Below are 18572 nucleotides of genomic sequence, written 5' to 3'. Positions count from 1 at the left end.
TGTGTGTTTTCTTATCGTACACTTTTTTTTATAATTGTTTGTAACTTGTTCTCACACCCAGACCTCCAGGGGAAGGTGTCCTTTCCTCACCCTACCAGTCCTACCGGGGCAGAGCTGGAGTGTCACAGTATGTGTGGTCTAGCTCAGCGGTCCCCAACCACCGTGCCGCGGACCGGTACCGGGCCGCGGGACATTCCTAACTGGGCCGTAGGTTAACGAGGCTACGACATGACTAGAAAAAATTGTGATATATTTTTTTAATTCATGCAAAATGCATGCACACTTAATAAACTCAATTCACTTCGCAATACTGTCACTCTTTTACATGCCATAAGTCTATATGCAGTTGTTAGATTGCATATAACATGTTTGCATTTTCGGCAACCTCTGTGCAACATAACCCAACCACCCCCCCCCCCCCCCCGGTCCGTGAAACTATTTGGAGAATCATACCGGTCCTTGATGCGGAAAAGGTTGGGGACCCCTGGTCTAGCTGGTGACCCTCCCTACATCTGGTTCAGGAATGGAGACAATGTAGGACAGGGAGTGAAGTACTGGGCCTACATTCAGTCTGGAGACAGCTTCTCATGTGCTGTTGAAGGATACGAACGTCTCCGCTCTCCTTTAGTGTGTAAGTCCCCTCCACCGTACACTGACATGATACCAGATGTAATGGACCCTTTAGGGTACAGAACTACATGTTACCATGAACCAGTGCAGAGCCCGTTCAAAACGAGCCTCTGCTGAACGGGCCGATCGCTTGGCCTCCTGTGTTGCTGCTAGCAGCTTTATCGAACGTCACTCCTTTAAAATACTTCACCCTCGACACGGCACTTCCTGTGTTCTCAGTAACACGAAAAGAGAAGTTGATCGAAGGATATGCAGACATACAGAGACACTTCTAGTTATTGTTCGACTAATATAACGGTTGTGTATCCAGCATCCAAGTACAGTGACCAAGCGAACTGCAGAGCCCTGAAGCCCCGCCCCACTGCTGCACAGTTTAGCTCAAAGTGTGTTAATGTTGAACGTGTTGTGTGTCCAAATAAGTCAACACTGCACATCCTCAGCTCTCAGCAATACGCACGGCAAGCGTGAAGTAGATCAGATGAACAGTCCTAGAGATATACAGAGGTCATACTTACAGATGTGTAGCATCTGTAGTAGCTGCTATCACTGCTGTGTACGGGGAATTTGTTAACCTAGCGAGTGTTAGTACTTGCACTTGGTTCTATGAACATCTTTACTGTACCGACAGGGATATATTGTTTCACTTCTTATGACAAATGTACTTTGTAGGTCGCTTTGGATAAAAGCGTCTGCTAAATGCCCTGAATGTAAATGTAAATATATATTTAAACATACATACATACATACATACAAACATACATACATACATACATACATACATACATACATACATACATACATACATACATACATACATACATACATACATACATACATACATACATACATACATACATTATACATAAATACAAACACACAGACACACACAGACACGCCCACACAAACACACACACACACACACACACACACACACACACACACACACACACACACACACACACACACACACACACACACACACACACACACACACACACACACACACATAGCCTAAATACATTCCTCACTCTATCGGTAAATGGACTCACACTTCCGGTATTAATGATTAATGAATATGATTAATGAAATGTAACTTTTAACAGATGCTCCAAAGACCCCCTCAGTGACCGTGAGACCCTCTGGTGAAATAGAGGAGGTCAGTTAAGTGACTCTGAACTGCAGCAGTGATGCCAACCCAGCAGCTGAGTACACCTGGTTCAAGAACAACCAACCTCTGCTCTGGGAACCAAGTCAACCTCATACCTTCCCCTCAGTCCGCCCTGAAGACAGAGGAACGTACCGCTGTAACGCAAGGAACCAATATGGACAACTTAGCTCTAACTCGCTGAGCTGAGCTGCAGCAGTGATGCCAACCCAGTAGCTACCTACACCTGGTTCAGGGTTACTAGAGCTTATTCAATTTTTCAATTCAATTTTATTTGTATAGCCCTTAATCACTATTACAGTCTCAAAGGGCTTAACAGGCCAAATATTTGTGACACCCCCCTTTACCCATGCCCCCACACGGGCAAGAAAAAACTCCCTTGAAATCAGCAAGGAAGAAATCTTGAGAAGAAACGCGTTGTAGGGGATCCCTTCTTCTAGGGATGGTCAGGAGTGCAATGGGTGCCACAATTGACATACAGGTAAATACATGCACAGCATATTAAAATGGTGATGGGGTTCTGGCCGGTTATCCATGAGGAGAGTCCAGGCATCCAGTCCAGTACCCGCAACACGCTAGAACAGACAGAATAGTGAATTAGAACGGAAAAGTACATAGTGGGAATGTATAATGTAATAAGAAAAGCACAAGCAAACAGAGTGGTCTTCACTTTGCGATTTTCATTATCTTTAATGAATATAATGATTCTGATGCTGTTTTTACATGTTTCTTTGCGTCTCCAGATGGGCCTTAACACACATCTGTGTATTGAAGTCCCATTTTAAATAATTTCTATGTCTGGTCTTTAAAATGTAGAGCTGATATATTCATGTATTACTGCATGCCTGTAATGACACACTTATCATCCTGGCATATCAGTTGCTGCTAAACACGGTTTCATAACTTTAGGATGGACATTGTTATTTTGTATTCATGACAGATGCTCCAAAGACCCCCTCAGTGACCGTGAGTCCCTCTGGTGAAATAGAGGAGGGCAGTTCAGTGACTCTGAGCTGCAGCAGTGATGCCGTCCCAGCAGCTGAGTACTCCTGGTTTAAGGAACATGAAGACTCAGTGAAAGCATCAGGACAGAACTACACCATCACTAATATCACATCTGAGCTTGGAGGAAACTATTACTGCCAAGCACATAATGCAATCGGATTTCATAATTCCACCTTTCTGTTAATTAAAGGTAATTGGTCATTTTGAAAGCACACACACACACACACACACCTTCAACACAGGCACACAGTTAAACATTGACCTATTTATGTTGTAGTTTGTATTCAGGGTTTGAAATCGACATCACCATCATGGACAACAACAGTAGCTGTGAGAGGCATTGTTGTCTTACTGGCCACCGTACTACTCCTTGTCTTCCTCTGGATGAGGTGAGATATTCACTCTTTCTTGTTTCACATTCCCTCACTTCTGCTGTTGCTTCTTCATCTTTCTGTTCTCTTCTCCAGAAGAAAGAGGGCCTCCAGTAAAGCATGTGGACAGGGAGGAAGGCCAGATACCGTGGAGGAGGTGAGACACAGGAGGCCTTTTATTACGAACCCATCCTTTACTAAGACTAACGGAATGAATTCCTTTGCGTACCACTGAATAGCGCATGCGTTCCACTAGTTGTACACATAACACAGTTTGAGAACCAATGGCATAGAGCATAATTTATAGATTTTATGATTGTATCGGGTAAATGTCAGGTGTTTTAAACATTGGCTTTAGAGATCACAAGCTAAGCTATTTTCTTTTGTACGTCAAATCCTATATGTGCATCATGTGTTTCATGACGCGTTCCACAAAAGTGTGATTTATTCACACATAAAGGGAGCAGGATTGGTCAGGTGAACTAAATTGTGACGATGTAGATATAGCATGGGCTATCTTCAAATATTTTTTGGTTAGTTCTTGATACATTAACTCCTTTGATACAAAATGATTAAAAACAGAAGACAGCTACATGGATTACTAGTGATATTTTAAGCATTTAAAACTTGCAAGATTAACGATCAGTTAATGATCCGACCTTAGAAATCAGGAAAGCTAAAACCAAGCGTGCTTTCAAAAAGTTAATGAACATTTTTGTGAACCCCAAAGATTAAGGAAAGTGTTGAAGCAAATTAATCTTCAAGATGATCTTTTTAAAACAAAGATAAAATAGATTAACGTCAGTTTAAACACTGATTGTATTTCATCTCATCACTTCAACACTTCACTACTGTTGCTTTGCCTTTGTCGGCATTTATCTCTGGAAATAATCGTCCCTCTCTTTGAGAGCTTTGACCAGGACAGCAAGTCAGCCCAGAAAGCACAGACTATCTGTCTACAGTCTGGTTCAAGAAGACACATTACAGAGACACTTGTCTCACTCAACTTGTTTATTATGATGTAAAGATGGAAAGCATCAGAGAAAATTACACTGGAATGGTCCTGTTAGATCTACTCAAAGCTTTTGATACAGGAGACAACACCATTTTGTTAATGAACGTAAAATGTTCATGGCAAAGGGACACATCAATAGAGAGGTTTAAATGGTATTTAACGGATAGATGATGGTGGGCCAGGTCAGAGGGATTGCATCAGTGGCCAGATAGTTTACTTGTGGGGTCCCCCTGGGATAAATCCTTGGCCCTGTTTTGTATTTGATTCATGTCAATGTTATGATAGGGCAGTTGAGTGCAAGTTGCTTCTTTATGCGGATGCCTTACTGGTAACAGGTAAGGATTCAGTAAGATTCAGGACACACTAGAGAAGGAACTGGCCTCTACAGCTGTCTCTACATCATGGTACAACATAATCCATTTAGTTTAGCCTGAAGCACAAGTTAAAGGAACTTGCAAGAGTGAGATCCTGGAAGAAGTAGCATCACATCCAAACCTAATGTCCCTTATCTTGGAGCGACAATCAACAAATGATATCTGGTGACCTGGTTAGCATTCTTCTGTTGCAACACTAAATAATTTAATTTCAGAGTTAGAGAACTGTTGCTTATAGCCTTTATTCAGCGGCATGATGATTGTGCATGCCAAGCCTGGGCCTCGTTTCCCGATAAATTCTCACGATGGATCTTGCGAGCCATCGTGAATTCCTTTGGGGCTTTTCCTGAAACTCCTCTTAACATGAACACGCATTCACTGCACTCACCACGTTCGTAGGATTGTAACTGTCCACTGACACGGTGCTGAAACGGGCTATGTAGGAGGGGGAGACGCAGGAATGTTGCAGGAAAATGGGGTTAAAAAGGGTTAAAATATCTCCCCATCAAGGCCAACAGCAGAGTAGCCTATGAAAAGAATAGACTGCAATAATATGAATGCTAAAGATATTAAAACACAATTGATTAGGCCTATGCCGACATATATATCAGTCCTAATCCTGAATGCACTGTGCGTACATTTTTTCACGGCATTTCCCCCCCTGAAATAATTCCATGTTGCAAAAATCTAAAATAGCTTGTGTGACAACTACATTTATCTCAACGTGCTGGTTTCTGAAACATGCTGTGCGCAGCAAAGAGAGCCAACCTTACCTGATTCGGCATAAGGTTTCATTGATTGGCGCGCAGGCTCTAGTCGACAATATTTGTTGACATTAAAAACGCAACGTTCCATTCATTCATAATCATTCAAACGCAGAGGCTATAGGCATTGACACAGGGCTATTGCTGACCCGATTAGGAGAGCTTGGTCTAGATCCTGCCCGTATCGTTGGGCAGGATGATGTAGGCTATAGCCTAGGTCTTTTTACACTGCCAAGCCGGTTCGGTCGCAGCTTGGCACGCCCGGGTCAAATCCCCCGTTCGTCACGGCGTGGGCTTTGGTTCACTGGAGAAGGCGGAGCTGCGCGCGGAGGCCAGACCTCTTTTGAATAATTTGTATTATTGCATACTCCCGAATGTTTAAATTTTTTTATGAATGAAGACACACGCATTCAATAATGAGTTCACGTCTGAGTATAGACTACAAACGCAATTAACTATGGTCAGGGATGTTTGTTACTGTCTAGTCACAGTCCAATAAATAGTAAACTCCATCACAGCCTCACCGAAGCGCCTACAGTGCTTAATGCAAACAATTGCAACAAAAAACGACTGCAGAAATACTCCGACACCTGCTGGTCTCAGCATGATGCATGTCTACAGTAGCCTAGTCTTCTGTCATAGATCAATATGAGGATATTTTAACCACGATGGTTGAATTAAAATCAGCTCTAGCTTTGCTGTTTAAATCAGCAATCTAGGAGTAATATATCGACGGTAACCACTGTTTTTGGTTGCGAAATCGCGCCAGCATTCCGTGGTATTGGATGTGTTTTAATAAAACGCATCCAATACACGGAATGTCCGCTGGTGTCGCCACTGAGGCTATAGTAGGCTAACGATGCTCTTAGGATCCTACGAGTAACCCTGGAGTCCTCGCTGGCTATGAGCGTTTTCACGACATTCGTTACCAACGATGCTTTCGGGAAAAGGGGTGAAAACTATACGATGCTCGTACGACGCACTTCACGATCAAATTAGGCTAACGATGCTTTCGGGAAGGAGGGCCCTGGTACACTGGTTTATCACAGAAACTAAAAAAAATTGTGAAGGTTATGCAAAACAATGTAATCAGATACATCTTAAATGCCTTTCAAAGAACACACATAGGATCCCAGGAGTTTAAACTTGGCAGTCTCTTCCAGTGGCACATCATGTGAACCAGCTGAAGCTAAACCATATGTATGATATTATTAATAGAACAGCTCCTGGTTGCTTGCTGTGCCACATTGCCATGGTGCTTCAGCAACATGGTCAGGTCATCTGCGCTTTTCCACTGATAGATTTCAGTGGAATTCATTATCATTGTCTCAGATTTAAGAGTCACGACTTGACAAAGGGATGTTTGCTATGAAGCATGGTGGGACCAATAGGCACCACAAAACGTCTCTTAATGAACCAGAAACACATGACCTTCAGGACTGTGTTCAGGAAGTGTAAAGTGTTTGGTTAAATGTTCTCTTCTGTCCTCATTCTCCATCAGTTCCTTCCTGTTCCAGTGTATGAAAATGTCTGCTCTGACCAATCGCTTGGCTCCTGCAGCACAGAGAGAACCAATAGAAGAGCAGGATGGCCATCACTGTGCCATCATCCACACCTCTCTCTCAGAGAACCAGTAAGTACCTCACTGATTGGCTGGCTCCTTTGTCCAATCAGATCACACAGATTAGGTCCTTTACTCTGTGGTCAACATAGACTCTGTGTTTTGTAACTTAATGGATCTGCTTTACATGGAGACTGAAGTTCATATCTCCTCTGTTTTCTTTCAGGGACGAGGACCAGACGGAGATGGGAGGAACCTCAGAGTTGTAAGCACTGTCAAATAAACACCCCAGAGTGTGAACCAGTACCGGCAGCAGGATTTAAATAGTGTTACTGAGTATAGTGTCTGATTCATCCAGTTGAAACAGGACAATAGGATGGCTGATTGTTTGCTGAACATCCTAAGGCTGTTTTCTACTGTTTTCTACTTCTCTATCATAAATATGGGCTCTTTGCATTTTATTAACGGTATTTATTTGAATATGGTGATCCTGTGATTGTCATTACCATTATTGCCCTATATTAATCAATTGTTTATATATTAATCAATCAACGTGAAAATTAAAGTGTCCAATCTCAATGGACCTTTGACCTTACGTGATGCTTACATTAACAAAAAAAAGTTTTTCATGCCTCATTCTGATATTCTTTGATTTCAACAGTTTTTAAATAAATGACAACTTTTAATGTGTTGACTCCATCTATTGTCACGTTCTCCTGAGGTAGGTCTAGTCATAACACACACTTCTACATTAAGTAGATGTTTAGATATGAGTTTTCAATAGGTTTAGCCAGTATTTAGAATCCTATAATGTGGGCCTATGAAGCCCTTTGAGGCTGTGACTGTGATTAAGAGCAATACAATACGTTCTACTCAGGTCCCACCAACACTGTGAAAAGATGTCTGTTTAGTAAGATTTGGGATATTTCATGCAATTTTTAGTGATAAAGCAAATAACGATCCATAGAACAAATTAGTATTGAAAAAGAAAATAATCCCAACTTTTTATTTTATATTTTATATACTCAACCAACTTGATCAAAATTCAATGCTGGAAATGACTCGGTAATTTGTTAAAATGCATCTGATTTTTTCCCAACAATATCATAACTGATTCGGAAAGCACTCGTGCTCCTGCTCTTCTGGTTGGTTACTGCAGGTATTTCCAGTGTTTTTTTTTAATGTGGAGAGAGGGAGAGATGGAGGGAGGGATGGAGGATGGTTTTACTGTATGATTTTCCGATGATGGAAATTGTCTGTGGGAAAAAAACAAGAAACTATTGTTAAAAGAAAGATTATCATTCACTGAGCAACACATGAGTGTTGTTCTCTAAAGTTGTGCTGTCTCACATCCTGGGGATAGCAATCTTCTGAGAAGTAAGACTCAAGTAACCAGACATCACACACTATCGTGTGTGTGTGTGTGTGTGTGTGTGTGTGTGTGGGTGTGTCTCTGTGTGTGTGTGTGTGTGTGTGTGTGTGTGTGTGTGTGCGTGTGTGTGTGTGTGTGTGTGTGTGTGTGTGTGTGTGTGTGTGTGTGTGTGTGTGTGTGCGTGTGCATGTGGAAAGAAACACTTTTACCGATCTTCAACACTTGTCTCATTAACAGACGTGTTCCTGAATCATGGCAAGGAGCACTAATTCATAGAATACCCACAAACGATAATGTGCCGAATGACCCCAGCACTTGGAGGGATATTAGCCTTCTAACAACAATTTACAAAGTGTTCATGAAGTGCGTTCTTAGACGTATCCTTCCCTGGGTGGTGGATGCAAACATCTTGTCCACTAAGCAAAAGGCCTATAGAGAGGCAAGGGATGAATGAACATGTGTTTTGTTTTAAAACGGCTATAGATGATTTCAAACATGAGAGTGCAAGATTCAATCAAGTTTTTTTGACGCATTCGGATCTCTCCCACGTAACATCATGATAAGGGCTCTGGAGGAAATACACCTGCCCCAAGTGTACACAGATATAATTAAAGACGTGTACAAAAGCTCATTTATCTGGAAACCAAATTTCTATGCTTCCGTAAGAAAGTAAACGGCAAACTGGACACTCATGCCGCCGGCTTTGGGTTAGATCTGACTGGCCTGATCTAAACAATCGCTGCAACTGGAATGGTGTTGACGTGCAGTGGTCTGGAGTCGATACCACACACGTTACACCTTATGAAATAATGATTAAGGATAAAAACATCACTGTGACCGCAACAGCACTGGAAGACGGTCTGCGCTGCTCAGCCCCACCTGGAAACAGCCGCGCGTCTCTGCTGTCCATCAAACATCAGCAGCTATGAACAATAACTAACTAAGAAATAGTAATTTATTGGAAAGTACTATGTTCATTTCTACATAGTACATAATTAAATCTGGGCTGTTACCAACATAAACCTTGGAGAACTACAATTGTAATTTGAATTGATGGGTACAAGAAGAGTTGTTTCTAAGAATTGGTTGCCTACTTTCCTGGGAAGTACACAATTATATCTGAGTTATTACCATCCTTATTACCAGTGGTAATTACCCAATAATATACTATATTTACCATATATTTACCAGGTAAATACCTAGTAATTAGGGGACTGTAAAAGGAAGGGTTACCAGACACGGTAGTTCAGGCTTCTGTTCCTTTTTCTGCAAATCATGGTGTGAAGAGGAAGGAAGTCTTTCAATATTGTTGGTGTCTGTTCAGCTAACTGCATGATGAACTGGGACCACAGACTAGATGTCAGACCAGCTTTCTGCGCTACAGTAAGAATTTTTATTTTCTTAACTTTATTTCAATGCTTAACAAATGTAATTCATAGAGTAATACATCATTTTAAAAAGTGTTAAAAACTGATGTATTACTCATAGTATGAACTATTTTATTTTATGTTCTACCTTCAGGAGTGTTCAAATACCTCCCAGAACAACAGAGTGAGAGAGGAGAGGCCTCACTATGGATTTAAGATCAGCAGCAAGAGGATTTCTAGCATTTCTCCTGTCAGTACCAGGTTGGTTCATTTAAATTGTTAATATTTAGTTGAACTGTTTCAATAACAAGACGACCAAGCAACTGGAACGAGGAGAGGGTGAAACCACAGCATGATGAAGATAGAATAATAATAAATATAACATTAAAGAATCACCCTCTAGAACGTATGGTTAAACAGACCACTAGAATAAGGTCTGCTAAAGGTCCACTTTATATATTTCCGTTAGGGTTCATTAGTCATTTGAGGTCTGTTGGCCATTTCCTGGTTGCGAGACAATCCTGAACTATTCACATCATCAGAGGGTTAATTTAGTTACTTTTCTGCTTTTTGAAAAAACATAAAAGTCAAAAGCTACTGTTTTCCTCCCATTTATTCTATTAATGATGATTAAGACATGGAATCTGCTGCAATGTTAGAATTATGATCCAGTAATAGTTAAGACACTGCATGCCATCTCCTCGCCTCTCTCCTGCTCTCCTCTCCTCGCCTCTCTGCTATTCTCCTCTCCTTGTCTCCTCTCCTCTCTTTGTCTCCTCTCCTCTATTTTTCTCCTATTCTCTCCTCCTCCTTGTCTCTACTCCTATATGTTCCCTGTCTCCACTCTTCTTCCCACCATACTTGTCTCCTCTGCACTATTCCCACTTCCTCTCCTTGACTCCTCTCCTCACCTCCTCTCCTCTACATTCCTTGTCTTCACATCTAAGTAATTACAAAGCTTTTAGTCACATTGCTCCAACAGAAGCACTACAGGGCCGAGGCCTATGGCCACTAAACACAGTACCCTACACTACTATAATACATTAAAGGTCCCATGGCATGCTACTTTATGGGTGCTTTAATATAGATATTAGTGAGCCCCAAACACAGTATTTGAAGGCGTTCCCGACATTCAGCCGTGAGGCAGAGTTACAGCCACAACGAGCCAGTCGCACATTGAGCTTTCCCCAAACGCGCTGTTTTGGTGTCTGTAGCTTGAATGCAAGGAGGAGGAGGGAGGCGGAGGAGGGTGGGGGTGTGGCCCTGAGCAGCTTGTGGCCACGGTACCATGCGCTCTGTTTACTGTGGATGTATCGCAATGGCGAGGCGCACACAGCGTGTTCTGTGATATTCTAGAACACTCCGGGTGCTCCGGTGGGTTTCCTGAAGCTCTATATCTTTATATTATACATAGATATATATCATGTAATATATATTATCACGACCAAAAGCTGTGCGCCTCCAGACGATATTATGAATCTCAAACGACTGCGTCGGGTTCCGCGACGTCTCTGGTTCTTCCATGTCCACATCAATCTGAAGTAGACTGAACCACGACATGGAGGAGAAAGGGATTGTTGCCCGCGATTGATTCCCGCTTGAGCCCCTCTTCTCGCTGCCGAGGGACCACCGTTTCGGCAGAGGGAAGCGCTTAGGCACCACCACCTCCTGCAGCGGGCAGGAGGTGGTCCCTCGGCAGCGGGCAGCGGGGAGCGGGGAGCGGGAAGCGGGGCTCGAGCGGGAGACAATCGCTGGCAACAATCCCTTTCTCCTCCATGTCGGGATACTTCAGGGAGTCAAGGGAGTCAAAGCCAAAGTTCCTTTCCCCCAATTCCTTCTCAACCATGTCTGAGATAACCCCCACTACAGTCTCGTTGTGGAAATACCAGAGACGGCAAAGAACCGACGTGTTATGCGCCATAACACCAACAGCAGAACGGTAATCCAAATAACAAAGAAGTGTACAACACTTGCGTTACAGTGTGTGTAATCACACACACACACACACATGTGGCGCTCAAACCGTCGTGTCTCATTGGCGGTCCTAATTCTCTGGGCTTGCAAGGCAGAGAAGGGGGAGGTGGCTTCTCCCTGGGGGAAAAGGTGGAGCAAAATGCCTAGTGCTCATTTTACACCCAACAACATTTCTAGCTACTGGGGGAGCATAGGTAGACTAGGGGAACTCATATTAATGTTAGAATACCTCAGAAAGTGAAATTTTCATGCCATGAGATCTTTAACTGTTAGTGTGTTTTATTCAGTTAGTGTAGTGTAATATATTATGCTTTGCAGGGGGGGGTATCTGTAGTTTCCATCTCCACCCACCAGCCTCCATCTCTTTATGTATTCTGGTCTGTTCATCAGGTGAACCTCTGTATTCTCAATGAGATGTGTTTCTTTTTTCACAGCGCTTCAGGGAAATGGTGACTGGACAGTTACTTACTCGTCTAGTAATGTCTGTGCTTTAAGAGGAGCAATGGTTGACATCAACTGCACTTATGAATACCCTGACAACGTGCAGTACCGCCCTACCACAGTCACAACACTGTGGTTTACTAAAGAAGACAACCATCAGCCAGTTGATTTGCTAAGTGATGCAGACTATACAGGTCGTGTTGAATCCAGCTGTGGAGAGGTCAGCTGTACTGGGTCCAGATGTCATGGAGCATGTCCCCTGAGAATCAGAGACCTGAGACAGAGTGACTCTGCTGTCTACAAGTTTAGGTTCACAACAAACCAACCAGGTGGGAAATATACTGGTGACCCTGGAGTGATGTTATCTCTTACAGGTAAACTATAATGTGTGTGTGTGTGTGTGTGTGTGTGTGTGTGTGTGTGTGTGTGTGTGTGTGTGTGTGTGTGTGTGTGTGTGTGTGTGTGTGTGTGTGTGTGTGTGTGTGTTTGTAGGTTCTTGAAGGTTTGCGTTACATGTTATCTTTATTTAGAATTGTGTGCAATTTGTTCCCACACCAAGACCTCCAGGTGAAGGTGTCCTTTCCTTATCCAACCAAACCTACCAGGGCAGAGCTGGAGTGTCACAGTATGTGTGGTCTAGCTGGTGACCCTCCCTACATCTGGTCCAGGAATGGACAGAATGTACGTCAGGGAGTGAAGTACTGGGCCTACATTCAGTCTGGAGACAGCTTCTCATGTGCTGTTAAAGGATACGAAGTTCTCCGCTCTCCTTTAGTGTGTAAGTCCCCTCCACCGTACACCGACATGATACCAGATGTAATGGACCCTTTAGGGTACAGAACTACATGTTACCATGAACTAGTGCAGAGCCCGTTCAAAACGAGCCTCTGCTGAACGGGCCGATCGCTTGGCCTCCTGTGTTGCTGCTAGCAGCTTTATTGAACGTCACTCCTTTAAAATACTTCACACTCGACACGGCACTTCCTGTGTTCTCAGTAACACGAAAAGAGAAGTTGATAAAGGACATGCAGACACACAGAGACACTTCTAGTTATTGTTAGACTAATATAAAGGTTGTGTATCCAGCATTCAAGTACAGTGACCAAGTGAACTGCAGAGCCCTGAAGCCCCGCCCCACTGCTGCACTGTTTAGTTCAAAGTGTGTTAATGTTGAACGTGTCGTGTGTCCAAATAAGTCAACACTGCACTTCCTCAGCTCTCAGCAATACGCACGGCAAGCGTGATGTAGATCAGATGAACAGTCCTAGAGATATACTGAGGTATATACAGATATACAGATGCTACACATTACACATGTGTAGTATCTGCAGTAGCTGCTATCAGGCTGTGTACGGGGAATTTGTTAGCCTAGCGAGTGTTAGTAATTGCACTTGGTTCTATGAACATCTTTACTGTACCGACAGCGATATATTGTTTCACTTCTTATGACAAATGTACTTATTGTAAGTCGCTTTGGATAAAAGCGTCTGCTAAATGCCCTAAATGCAAATGTAAATATATATGTAAACATACATACATACATACATACATACATACATGCATACATACATGTGTGTAAGGGTCTTAGAGTACCATATTAAGCGCTATATAAATTTAATTTATTATTATTATTATTATACATGTATACATACATTATACATAAATACGCACGCACACACACACACACACACACACACACACACACACACACACACACACACACACACACACACACACACACACACACACACACACACACACACACACACACACACACACACAAACACACAAACACACACATAGCCTAAATACATTCCTCACTCTATCGGTAAATGGACTCACACTTCCGGTATTTATGATTAATGAATATGATTAATGAAATGTAACTGTTAACAGATGCTCCAAAGAACTCCTCGGTGACCGTGAGTCCCTCTGGTGTAATAAAGGAGGGCAGTTCAGTGACCCTGAGCTGCAGCAGTGATGCCAACCCAGCAGCTGAATATACCTGGTTCAAGAACAACCAACCTCTGCACTGGGGTCCAAGTCAACCTCATACCTTCCCCTCAGTCCGCCCTGAAGACAGAGGAACGTACCGCTGTCAAGCACAGAACCAATATGGACAGCTGAGCTCTAACTCGATATTCATGGATGTCCAGTGTGAGTTGAATATCTGTCTAATATGTAAAAACCTTATCCATATATAGTATTCAAAATGTAAAACTGGTATTCATCTATTGCTGTATGCCTGTAAAATACTTTTACTTATTAAAATGTAGTAGTATTTTATTAGTATAAACAATATTTTGTAACATATTTGCATTGCAGTTAATGCTAAACATGGTTTCATAACTTCAGGAAGATTACTGATCATTTGTGTTCATAACAGACGCTCCAAAGACCCCCTCAGTGACCGTGAGACCCTCTGGTGAAATAGAGGAGGGCAGTTCAGTGACTCTGAGCTGCAGCAGTGATGCCAACCCAGTAGCTACCTACACTTGGTTCAGGGATACTACTGATCGTTACTCTAGCCACATGAACCAGGGACCACAGCTCATCATTAGCTACATCTGGTCTTCAGACTCTGGACAATATCGCTGTGACGCTACGAATAAGCTGGGGAAAAAATCAGTCACCAAGTCTATTGATGTTAAATGTGAGTAAACAAAACACACAATAAAATGAGCTTAAATACAGTATGTCAACATTTATAGTTAACCCAAACTTCTTCACTAATGTAATCATTTTCATTATCATTACATTAACACTGTCATGAATATAAATGTGCAAGCTGTTTTTACATGTTTCTTTGTGTCTCAAGTCGTGAGATTTTGTGTTCATGACAGACGCTCCAAAGACCCCCTCAGTGGCCGTGAGTCCCTCTGGTGAAGTAGAGGAGGGCAGTTCAGTGACTCTGAGCTGCAGCAGTGATGCCAACCCAGCAGCTGAGTACACCTGGTTCAAGGACAACCAACCTCTCCTCTGGGGACCAAGTCAACCTCATTCCTTCCCCTCAGTCAGCCCTGAAGACAGAGGAACGTACCGCTGTCACGCAAGGAACCAATATGGACAACTGAGCTCTAACTCGATGTTCTTAAATGTTACATGTGAGTTGACAATCTGATTAATATGTAAAAAACTTGGCATATCTTCTCTTTAAATTTAGAGCTGGTATTCATGTATAACTGCTTGCCTGTAAACAACTATGTTTCCCTGGCATTGCAGTTGTTGCTAAACACGGTTTCATAACTTAAGGATGGATACTGTTATTTTGTGTTCAAAACAGATGATCCAAAGACCCCCTCGGTGACCGTGAGTCCCTCTGGTGAAATAGAGGAGGGCAGTTCAGTGGCTCTGAGCTGCAGCAGTGATGCCAACCCAGCAGCTACCTACACCTGGTTCAGGGAACATGAAGACTCAGTGAAAGCATCAGGACAGAACTACACCATCACTAATATCACATCTGAGCTTGGAGGAAACTATTACTGCCAAGCACATAATGCAGTCGGACTTCATAATTCCACCTTTCTGTTAATTAAAGGTAATTGGTCATTTTGAAAACACACACACACACACACACACCTTCAACACAGGCACACAGTTAAACATTGACCTATTTATGTTGTAGTTTGTATTCAGTGTTTGAAAACGACTGATGTTGCACTGACGACATCATCATCATGGACAACAACAGTAGCTGTGAGAGGCATTGTTGTCTTACTGGCCACCGTACTCCTCCTCGTCCTCCTCTGGATGAGGTGAGATATTCTCTCTTTCTTGTTTTTCATTCCTTCACTTCTGCTGTTGCTTCTTCATCTTTCTGTTCTCTTCTCCAGAAGAAAGAGGGCCTCGAGTAAAGCATGTGGACAGGGAGGAAGGCCAGATACCGTGGAGGAGGTGAGACACAGGAAGCCATTTATTAATACTAACCCATCCTTTAGTAAGACTAACAGAATGAATTCCTTTGCGTACCACTGAATAGCGCACGCGTTCCACTAGTTGTACGTGTAACACAGTTTGAGAACCAATGGAATAGAGCATCATTTATGGATTTTATGATTGTATCGGGTAAATGTCAGGCGTTTTAAACATTGGCTTCAGAGATCACAAGCTAAGCTATTTTCTTTCGTACGGCAAATCCGATATGTGCATAATGTGTTTTCTGAAACGTTCCACAAAAGTGTGATTTATTCGCACATGAAGGGAGCAGGATTGGTCAGGTGAACTAAATTGTGACGATGTAGATATAGCATGGGTTATTTTCAAATATTTTTTGGTTAGTTCTTGATACATTAACTCGACATTTAAAAACGTGCAAGATTAACGATCGGTAAAGAACCTTAGAAATCAGGCAAGCTAAAGCCAAGCGTGCTTTTAAAAAAACGCAGTTAATGAACATTTTTGTGAACCCCAAAGACTAAGGAAAGTGCTGAAGCAAATTAACTTCAAGATGATCTATTTAAACAACGATAAAAAAGATTAACATCAGTTTAAACACTGATTGTATTTCATCTCATCGCTTCAACACTTCACTGCTGGGGCTTTGCCTTTGTCTCAGAGTTGGCATTTAGCTCTGGAAATAATGGTCCCTCTATCTTTGGGAGTTTTGACCTGGACAGCAAGTCAGCACAGGAAGCACCGACTATCGGTCTACAGGCTGGTTCAAGAAGACACATTACACAGAGACTTGTCTCATTCAACTTGTTTATTATGATATAAAGATGGAAAGCATCACAGAAAATTACACTGGAATGGTCCTGTTAGATCTACTCAAATCTTTTGATACAGGAGACAACACCATTTTGTTTGGCAAAGGGTCACATCAACAGAGAGGTTTAAATGGTATTTAACTGATAGATGATGGTGGGCCAGGTCAGAGGAATTGTATCAGTGGCCAGATAGTTTACTTGTGGGGTCCCCCTGGGATAAATCCTTGGCCCTGTTTTGTATTTGATTCATGTCAATGTTATGAAAGGGCAGTTGAGGTCAAGTTGCTTCTTTATGCGGAAGCCTTACTGGTAACAGGTAAGGATTCAGTAAGATTCAGGACACACTAGAGAAGGAACTGGCCTCTACAGCTGTCTCTACATCATGGTACAACAGAATCCATTTAGTTTGGCCTGAAGGAACTTGCAAGAGCAAGATCCTGGAAGAAGTAGCATCACATCCAAACCTAATGTCCCTTATCTTGGAGCGACAATCAACAAATGATATCTGGTGACCTGGTTAGCATTCTTCTGTTGCCACTCTAAATAATTTAATCAAGAGTTAGAGAGCGGTTGCTTATAGCCTTTACTCAGTGCCATAGTGATTGTGCATGCCAAGCCTGGTACACTGGTTTATTGCAGAAACTAAAAAATGTAGTGCAGGTTATGCAAAACAATGTATCTTAAATGCCTTTCCAAGAACACATAGGATCCCAGGAGTTTAAACTTGGCAGTCTCTTCCAGTGATACATCATGTGAACCAGCTGAAGCTAAACCATATGTATGATATTATTAATAGAACAGCTCCTGGTTACTTGCTGTGCCACATTGCCATAGTGCATCAGCAACATGGTCAGGTCATCTGCGCTTTTCCACTGATAGATTTAAGTGGAATTCATTATCATTGTCTCAGATTTAAGAGTCACGACTTGACAAAGGAATGTTTGCTATGAAGCATGGTGGGACCAATAGGCACCACCAAATGTCTCTTAATGAACCAGAAACACATGACCTTCAGGACTGTGTTCAGGAAGTGTGAAGTGTTTGGTTAAATGTTCTCTTCTGTCCTCATTCTCCATCAGCTCCTTCCTGTTCCTGTGTATGAAAATGTCCCAGCTCTGACCAATCGCTTGGCTCCTGCAGCACAGAGAGAATCAATAGAAGATCAGGATGGCCATCACTGTGCCATCATCCACACCTCTCTCTCAGAGAACCAGTAAGTACCTCACTGATTGGCTGGCTCCTTTGTCCAATCAGATCACACAGATGAGGTCCTTTACTCTGTGGTCAACATAGACTCTGTGTTTTGTAACTTAATGGATCTGCTTTACAGGGAGACTGAAGTTCATATCTCCTCTGTCTTCTTTCAGGGACCAGGACCAGATGGAGATGGGAGGAACCTCAGAGTTGTAAGCACTGTCAAATCAACACCCCAGAGTGTGAACCAGCAGCGGCAGCAGGATTTAAATAGTGTTACTGAGTATAGTGTCTGATTCATCCAGTTGAAACAGGACAATAGGATGGCTGATTGTTTGTTGAACATCCTAAGAATGTTTTCTACTGTTTTCTACTTCTCTATCATAAATATGGGCTCTTTGCATTTTATTAATGGTAATATTTGAGTATGGTGATCCTGTGATGTCATTACCATTACTGTGCTATATTAATCAATTGTATATATATTACGTGATCAATCAACGTGAAAATGAAAGTATCCAATCTCATTGGACCTTTGACCTTACGTAATGCTTACATTAACAAAAAAATGTTTTTCATCCCTCATTCTGATATTTTTTGATTTCAACGTTTCTTTAATAAATTACTACTTTT

At 42.2% G+C, this 18572-nt stretch overlaps 1 protein-coding gene across 1 annotated transcript; it reads left to right on the top strand.

Moving 5' to 3' along the window:
* The first annotated feature begins 9434 nt into the window (after window positions 1–9434).
* LOC130377127 (B-cell receptor CD22) lies at window positions 9435–18557 on the top strand. Its single transcript, XM_056584113.1, has 12 exons — window positions 9435–9640; window positions 9779–9885; window positions 12033–12413; window positions 12599–12817; window positions 13936–14196; window positions 14426–14692; window positions 14883–15143; window positions 15323–15577; window positions 15665–15794; window positions 15873–15933; window positions 17825–17958; window positions 18113–18557. Exons 2-12 carry the CDS (start codon window positions 9831–9833, stop codon window positions 18153–18155), a joined length of 2067 nt encoding a protein of 688 aa, XP_056440088.1. The 5' UTR covers window positions 9435–9640; window positions 9779–9830; the 3' UTR covers window positions 18156–18557.
* The last annotated feature ends 15 nt before the right edge of the window (window positions 18558–18572 follow it).

This window comes from Gadus chalcogrammus, chromosome 23, assembly GCF_026213295.1.
Source record: "Gadus chalcogrammus isolate NIFS_2021 chromosome 23, NIFS_Gcha_1.0, whole genome shotgun sequence".
Taxonomy (NCBI): Eukaryota; Metazoa; Chordata; class Actinopteri; order Gadiformes; family Gadidae; genus Gadus; species Gadus chalcogrammus.
This window is presented reverse-complemented; position numbering and strand designations above follow the sequence as displayed.

What these genes read in the sequence shown, in the direction of transcription:
- LOC130377127 (XM_056584113.1), top strand. Translation starts at nt 9,831, where the DNA reads ATGGATTTAAGATCAGCAGCAAGAGGATTTCTAGCATTTCTCCTGTCA. An exon ending in CAAGTCTATTGATGTTAAAT is followed by an intron (nt 14,693 to 14,882) that starts GTGAGTAAACAA and finishes TGTTCATGACAG; the next exon opens with ACGCTCCAAAGACCCCCTCA. An exon ending in GGCCAGATACCGTGGAGGAG is followed by an intron (nt 15,934 to 17,824) that starts GTGAGACACAGG and finishes ATTCTCCATCAG; the next exon opens with CTCCTTCCTGTTCCTGTGTA.